The 8,807-nt window shown below is 35.4% G+C and overlaps 1 protein-coding gene across 1 annotated transcript; it reads left to right on the top strand.

Annotated features, from left to right (window-relative positions):
- Positions 1-852: 852 nt before the first annotated feature.
- On the top strand, positions 853-2,504 carry LOC122089637 (xyloglucan galactosyltransferase MUR3-like). The gene has a single exon (XM_042659353.1). The coding sequence runs from the start codon at positions 882-884 to the stop codon at positions 2,502-2,504; it is 1,623 nt and encodes a 540-aa protein (XP_042515287.1). The 5' UTR covers positions 853-881.
- Positions 2,505-8,807: the final 6,303 nt, after the last annotated feature.

The following is an 8,807-nucleotide window of genomic DNA, read 5'->3' as shown; positions in this document are numbered from 1 at the left end:
AATGAGTTCTGTGTTGAAAGAGAAATGGTGTGAGAAGGATTCCCCCTTTTACCTTGGACAATCTCCTTATTTATAGGTTGAGTATGGTGTAGCCCGAATCCCAATAAGATGATGAAATGCCTTACTTACCTTTGTAGGCAAGTGTCTTGAGTCGGTGAAGAGTCCCTTGATTTATAATTGATTTTTTTTTTGAATGCCAAATGTCCTGTGCCTATTGGCGAGGTGATTTTAGGTGTATCACTTCTGAAGTATTCTAAAGGAGATTCCATCAAATTCAGACCTAATGCTCATCCCATATATATTTCAGGGATTTTAACCCTATTACATTACAGCATAATCTATTTGAAGATACTCTTAATCTTGTGAACTTTTCTCTCTGTACCCTTCCTTGACACCTACCTCTTACATTCTGTCTCACCAAATAATTGAATAAATCAAGGTTTGAATGCAAAACAAATGATAGGCTGTGCAGAATGCAGATTGAAAGATCCAAGATTCCTCCTTATCTTTTCCAACAAAAAAAGTTTCCCTAGCTTTTTCTTTTTCTAACAGGTTTTTTCTCATCTGAAAATGAAAACAGTAATTTTTTTAATTGGTACAATGTTTAAAAATTCATGAGTTTTGATTCATGGTTAGGATATTCAAGTTTTGTTCAGTGATTGGGTTATGATTTTATTTTTATTTTTATTTTTATAGGTAGGGCTCCAAGGAGAGATGAACTCATAACGTATTAATTGTGAGGTGTTGATCCTTGCCAATTAAGCTACCCCTTCGGGTTGGGTTCTGATTCTTAGCTATCGAGTTCTGTCTTCTTTGATATGCTTAACCCATTTCTTGGTTTTGTTAGGACTGATCACTACCTGCTCACTTGAAATCTGAAGATGAGTCACCACTTGTCCATGGCAGCGTGCAATCCTCCAGAGCTAATGCTTAAGCCTACAGGAAAGTATCAACTGCCTCGTCTCTGTTGGTTTCTACCTTTTTTTACGTTGTTCTGTTTGTTACTTGTTTACTTTCATTTTGTTAGAGTTGGTAACATAGATGAGTTCATAAAAGTAGAGCCTAATCCATTCCCAACTCAGTCATCCAAGGCACCTCATCTACCACCGCCGGCGGACAGTTATCCGTTTATTCGGGCTTTGAGAACAGTAGAGAACAAGAGTGATCCTTGTGGGGGAAGGTACATCTATGTCCATGACCTTCCTCCACGGTTCAATGAAGATATACTCGAAGAGTGCAAGTCTCTCAGCCTCTGGACTGATATGTGCAAGTTCATCACCAATTCTGGGCTTGGCCCCCGACTGGAGGAAGATATCAAAGGGGTTTTCTCCAATACTGAAATGTATGCAACCAACCAGTTTGCTCTGGATGTGATCTTCACCAACAGAATGAAGCAGTATGAATGCTTGACGCGAGATTCTTCAATTGCCGCCGCCATTTTTGTTCCATTCTATGCTGGAATGGATATTTCCCGCTACCTTTGGGGTTATAACACCTCTGTTAGGGATGCATCATCTCTAGCTTTGGTGGATTGGCTTGTCAAGAAACCAGAGTGGAAGGTCATGGGTGGTAAGGATCATTTCCTTGTTGCTGGTAGAGTAACTTGGGATTTTAGAAGATCAACCGATCAAGATTCTAGGTGGGGTAACAAGCTTTTTACTCTTCCATCTGCTAAGAACATGTCAATGCTCGTGGTTGAATCGAGCCCGTGGAAAGGGAATGATTTCGCTATACCATTTCCTTCTTACTTTCATCCATCGAAGGATTCACTTGTGTTTGAATGGCAGGATCGGATGAGGAAATTGGAAAGACCATGGCTTTTCTCATTTGCAGGAGCTCCAAGACCTGGGTATCCCAAATTAGTTAGAGGACAGATCATTGAGCAATGCAAGAAATCCAATCTCTGTAAGTTAATAGAATGTGGAATTGGGCAGAGTAAGTGTCATTCTCCAAGCACTGTAATGCAAATGTTTCAGAGTTCTCTGTTTTGCCTTCAACCTCAAGGTGATTCATTTACAAGAAGATCAGCTTTTGATTCAATTTTGGCTGGTTGTATACCTGTGTTCTTCCATCCTGGTTCAGCTTACACACAGTACACTTGGCATCTTCCAAGGAATTATTCAAAATACTCTGTTTTCATTCCAGCTGATGATATTCGTTTAAGAAACGTTAGTATAGAGGAAAGGCTTCTGCAAATTTCTCCAGAGCAGGTGAAGATGATGAGGGAAGAGGTTATAAGTCTCATACCAAGGTTGACGTATGCAGATCCAAGGTCTAAATTGGAGACTCTTAAAGATGCATTTGATGTAGCTGTGCAAGCTGTTATAGACAAAGTTACTAAGTTGAGAAAGGATATCATTGAAGGTCATGAAGATCTTAACTTCAATGAGGAGATTTCTTGGAAATATGCTTTGTTAGAGGATGGAGAAAGTGGGGTAAGGCCTCATGAATGGGATCTTTTCTTTTCAAATGGGGATTCAGATGGTTCATCTAGTCAACCCTGATACCTGTGCTGAAGCTTCAAAGGGTTGTCCATTTTGAGATGACTCTCAAAACAAGCCAAGAGAATGGTTTTTTCATTTTTTTTGTTTTTTGGGGAGGGGGGGGTGGGGTTGGAAATGTTTTCTGTGAGGGAGCAGTTTTTATGCGCATGTAAAGACCAATGTGAGCTTATTAAAAAGCATCCACAGAAGAGTTATTTTCTTTTCATAGAGGTAGGCCAATCATTTCACTCCCCATGCACTCCCCCATAGAGAACATTTTTTTTTTTATTTTTTTTTCTTAAAACAATTCAATAGAGTGTGACTAGGGTTTCTTTTTTAATGCTCAAGTGCATATCAAGTTTCAAAAGCTCCAAAAATTAACATTTGGGTCAAATGGTTTAACATCTTTTTCATGTACTTTGGATCTTTAATTTATTTTTATTTTTTAATAGAATCTTTGATGATTGCACCTTTGCACCAAGTACAGCCCCAGTTGCCCGTTGGTGTTATGAAGAATCAAAATACAAACGCATTATTCAAAAAAAAAAAAAAGAGTTTCTATAGGGGGATTTTCCTGCTCAACTGGTAGAGACATTCCCCACCTTACTAGTTATTATTAGTGAGGCAGTTACTAAAGAAAAGAACAAAATTTTGCTGCTACTTGGGATTCTGCATGGATGGGAGGGGAGGGGAGGGGAGAGAGAGAGAATTGTAGGGAGAAGGGAGAAAGCCGAAGAGGGAGGCCAGAGAGGGAGCATGAGGGAGAGAGACCCATTTTTTTGGGTGATAGAACGGTCACTGGTTGCATGACTACTGTGCTAGCACATTGATTAATGGGAAGGCAGGGGGAGGCATCAACTGATTGACCAATGAGCACATAAGGTTAGGCTAGTTTTTCATGCTCCCTGTGTCTTGGCGTAGAGGGCTTGACCAGGGATATTTTTTATTTAATTTTTAATTAATTAATTATTTTTTTAATTTTTAATATTGTGATTGGGTTTCTTGAAAGACAGCGTGACCCTATGCTAACATGATGGCCAATGAGAGGACAACTCAAAAAAGCATTAACATAGGAGAGATTTCCACCTTTAATTAAAGAGGGGGGGGTGGTGTTTCACCCTCTCTATGTCTGATCCATGGGCTATGTTGTCTTTTAGAATTCATTTTCCCTTTTATTTATTTATTTTATTTATTTTTCAAATGATTCTTAATCTGACCTGATAAAATAGGATTAAGCTTAAATTTTCTATCTAACAGAATGGGGAGCACTAGTATAGCTCACACTATGAGAAAAAGAATATTTTCCCACTAACATAGATAACTTCGGTCAATCCGAACTAATCCTTTAAACTGTAAGCCTGTGATTTGCTCCATCATGTGGCCCTAGTAATAATCGATCAAAAGGGAGCCAAGTTTAAGAGTGTCAAATTGAAATCAATCCACACAATCAGAATAAAACCAAACTAAATAGATTTTGGTTGCAATCTTAAACTAGAGAACAAAACCAAGGCGAGACTTAGGACTTGTTTGATTTTGTTTCCAGAAATAGTTTTTCCATTTTTCTGTGCTCAGAAATGGAAAAACAGCCAAAAAACTATTTGATTTTTTCTATTTCGTTTCACTTGTTTTTTGAAACAAAAATAGAAATTTATGCCCATTTATGTGTCTGGAAACAGAAATGGAGAAACAAGTTAGACTTGTTTTTTTGTTTCTAGAAACAAGTGGGAGCAACAAAAATTGTGAAAAATCCAATATTTCACTCGACCTACCCAAACCCCAACCCACTGTTGAAACTTCTCGTTATCCAGATGCAGCGATTCCAACCTGATTGTGCGAAGCTCACAATTTCAGATTGCCTTCATCCTTCTGAAGTTCATCTCCATGAAGCATATCTACAACTCCAACGTCATGCCATGATTCGTGAGTTACATTCCTATAACATTGTGCCTTCACTCATGTCTTGAACTCGAGTACACTATTAAAAATGTTTCGGGAAATAGATAAATCAAACATCTTTTTGCAATTCCAAAAATCGTTTCTAGCACAAAAACAACAAATATTGTTTCTGTTGTTTCTAGACACAGAAACAGGAGAAACAAAATCAAACGGGCAATTAGTATTTTTTTTTTTTTAAGGCGAGACTTAGTTACATATAAGTTTGAGCATAAACCAATGTTTAGAATCGAATTTGGGTACCAATATATTAAAGTATATTATTATAATATAATATTAATATATTACTAATATTTTTAGGCGGAAATGTATTACTAATATTAATAGTAGATTTTACACAACTATTATATTATATTATATTATATTATATTATATTATATTATATTATATTATATTATATTATATTATATTAATTATATTATATTATATTATATTATATTATATTATATTATATAGTGTACACTATAAACCGAGTACAGAAGTCGGAATCAAAGCGTGTAAGAATCGAATCGAATAGCTAGATTCAGTATAAGTATCGATTTTTAGAAGACCAACACTCCCTAGAAATCAAGTAGAATCTTGATTTCAGGCCAATTTACACCTCTACCCATGTCGCCTTCCTCTTTTAGGTTTAGAGTCAAATCAATAAGGATGAGAGAATGTTTTCTGTGGGACAGTATGACCCTGCCCCAAGATACATAGAGGTGAAATAACCGACCTACCTCTCATGAAAGGAAAAATTGCTCCTCTATAAATGCTTATTTGTGCACACATAGGATATGCTTCTTGGATCTACCCAAAAAAAAAAAAAAAAAGTAACTTCTGGTTTTAGAGCAATGACAGGCGGAAATGGTGGCAGGTACCACGACCCATGAGATTACAAATGCTGCAAACCTGTAGCCATGACTTGTGGAAGTCTCTTTTTTTAAAAAACTAAAAGAAAAAAAATTGTGGAAATGAAGAAAGTCAACTTTAAAATTCACTTTTTTTTTTTAGTAAGCATATTGAAATTCACTCCAGAAACAAGATTTATATGGGGAGGGGAGCCCTAACATCACATATTTTTTTGAATTAAGTGGATATTTTAATTCCCCTATAGATTACCATCTTATCTGTATATTTCCAATATTTACATAGAAAGTTTGCTGCTTGGTTCATTTCTCCAGGTTTTTTACCCATAAAAACTGAAAAAAATTCATTTCTCTAGGTGTGTATAACTATCTCAAGGAAATCTCATCAAAAGAAAGGAAGCATTGAAAATAAGTCCACCTTTGGACCTAATGCTAACACCATTTAAACTTTATACTAATAAAATCATAACATAAATTAAGGAAAATGGTTTTTAGGGGGGAGTGTGGCACTTGATGCCGAGATACATGGGGACTGAAATAATCGATACCACATCTAGTGAACGTTCCAATTTGGTAGAGGAAACATTTCTCCTTCTTTAAATCTTCCATTAATCTCTTAAACAAATAAATAACTTCTATAGTTGATTTTTCTGGTATAAAACCAAATTAGTTATTCACAATATTAATTTCTTGTCTTAGGTGAGTTTTTCAATTACTCTCTCATATAATTTCGGATTGAGATCGTCTGTAGCACTACACACCCTGTAGCACATATCCAATGACCATGAGTGCCTTGGGCTGCTTGTCTAAGTGCTCCTGGTCGTTGACTGTGTGCTACACGCCCTGTAGCGCTACAGAGAAGTTTGATCCTATAATTTCACATATGACTCATAAGTTTTATTTCCCTATAATTATTATAACTTTGAATATCATATTTATTTTTTATTAATCAGAACCACAATGTTTCTTCTTCATTTATCTGACATTTTTCATATGGTCATAATATTATTAAACAACTTAGTTAGTCAAGCTATTCCATAGATTCCTAAGTACTTCCACATCTCTATTAGAATACCAGCTAGACCTATTGTGTTACTTATTTTTATATTTTTAAAGCTTCTTTTATTTCAAATACCTTATTTTTTTGTACCTATCTAAGACTTGCAATTTTTTGTTTATGGTTATTAATTGCAAATTTCTAATACAATATTACTTGTATTATCTTCACTTTTAATGCAATATGGTTGAAATTTCTACTCTTTATGTCCATCATTTTAACTAGTTTGTAGATAACTTTTTTTCTTATCTTTTGAGTTCATAATATTGGAAAGATCCTCATATTTCTTAGTCCTTAGTTTTCTTATGATTTTCTTAGTTTCATTTTTAGCAAATTTATATCTTTCTAATTCTTGTTCATCCTTAGTCCTTTGTCAGGTTTTAAAATTAGATTTATTAGTCTTAATGGTTGTTTAATTTCATCATCCGGCCACCAAGTTTCCTTTGCTGAATGTCGATTTTCTTCAGATTCACTTAGAACTTTCTTAGCAACATTATTAACATAATTATTTATCTCGTTCTACTTCATATTGCTGTCTCCATTAAAGTCACACCTTCCTCATTTTACTAATCTATTAAAAAATGGTTCCAATTTTTCTCTTTTTATATTTATCATCTCATCCTAGGACAAATAATCACATATTTCTTATGATTTAACAGTTAAAACATATATCTATGGCAACTAATCTATGGTAGGTAATAAATCTCTCCCTTAATATGACTTTACAATCTTTATATAATAACCCATCGGTCTTTCTAGTTAGAAAGAAAATTAATTGGCTATTATTTTTGTTCTCTTTTAAAAGTCTATTAATTATTATTTTCTTTTCAAAATGTGATTACAATAGATAAATCATAGGCCATTTCAAATTCTAAAACTAAGATCGCCTTCTTATTTCTCTCTGCACACCATATCTTCCATGAACACTTTCCTAATCTCTACTATCTCTTCCAAACTTATCCAGATAGATCTCTCACTTCCCAAGGATCATTGGATCCAACTGCTCCAATTCCAATCAGAACTAGCCACCCTCCAGTCTTTGGAATCTAAATCTAAATTAATATATAATTAATTAATGGGTGTAATTACTTGCACATAATAGAGACAAAATGAGGAAGTCAATGGATCTCTGCCCAGAGCTTGGAATCTGTCAACACTCAATACCTTAAACAGTTAAACTGTTGGGTAAAGTGTCCTCAACTACCAACGGCTTAGCCACTGTTTTAAAGATCCGACCCGGAATCTGATCATTCGAATCGGTCCATATTCTAGAGATTTTTTGGACCGAATCATTGGGTTTTCACATCTAAGGAGTTGATTCTAAGATTTTAGGATCAATTTCGGCTGAGTCTGATCCAATCCGGATCAAAATTAGCAAGAACAAATTTGACAAGAATTCAAATTTAAAATCCTGGCTTTAAGTAAAAAATCAACTTTTTTTTTGGGGGGGTGGTTTCTCCATCTTGTAATGGTAAAAAGAGGAGGAAATTACACTTTTCTCCCCCTGTATGTTTCAGGTATTACATAATCTTCCCTTACGAAGTTTGAAATTACACTCCCTTCCCCTCTAAGTTATAGATTTTATCAACTGTACCCTGACCGTGAGTGAGGAACCGTTAAGTGATGAATCATGTGTTACAAAATTGCATTAAACCCCAAAATGCCCTTGATCCAATGGAGATGACCTATTTGCCCTCAACCCTTATTCTCATCTTCTTCCATGAGGAAACCGTTAACCAATTGGGATTTAGGATTTTTGAACTTAGGGACTTACGGTTCTGAAATTGGAGAGAGGGATTTGTGGTTTTAGTCAGGGAGAGAGAGCAAAAACTGGAAAATCATACGGATAAGAAGGGGGAAACCAGTGGAGAAAAGGACAGTCTAAACATTGTTAGCAAAGATTTTCTTACTACAACATAGCATTTATGGGCATTCATACACCAAGGAAAGCCAGGAATGGACCAAATAATCACTAAAAATAGACAGTGTCATCATCCGGAATGATTAGTTTGTGTTTGCAGAAAATCTCAATCATCCACCATTGAAAGATGCCAAAAGCAGCTCCATTCTATAAAAGGCTATACAAAGGATGGTGATCTACAACAGTTTCACATGCCACACTACTTATTACTCTTTTCATCTTTCTCCTTCCCGTCTCTGCATTACTACAGGACCTTGGGATGGCCAATAGTCATCTAACAATTTTGCAATAAGATGATAAACAACATTGAGAACTTCAAAATTGGATGCTTCTCCCATTGGAATTTGATTTAATCAGAAAATAAATTGGAACATAGAAACCAAAATACTCATAATCAGTATTATTACAGCAATCGATCGGATCCATGAGTTAAAGAAACCCTAGCTAAGAATCAAGAGCTTTATTTACCACATTGGAAGCCTTTTCAGAGGCTTGTGTCATTTTCTGAAGGGACTTCCGCTCTAGATCTCTCCACATGTTGA

This window comes from Macadamia integrifolia, chromosome 9, assembly GCF_013358625.1.
Source record: "Macadamia integrifolia cultivar HAES 741 chromosome 9, SCU_Mint_v3, whole genome shotgun sequence".
Classification (NCBI taxonomy): domain Eukaryota; kingdom Viridiplantae; phylum Streptophyta; class Magnoliopsida; order Proteales; family Proteaceae; genus Macadamia; species Macadamia integrifolia.
Note: the sequence above shows the minus strand (reverse complement) of the source record. Positions and strands in the feature narration are given on the sequence as shown.

Bases quoted from the DNA above. Each gene is read 5' to 3' on its own strand.
- LOC122089637 (XM_042659353.1), top strand. From the start codon at position 882: ATGAGTCACCACTTGTCCATGGCAGCGTGCAATCCTCCAGAGCTAATG.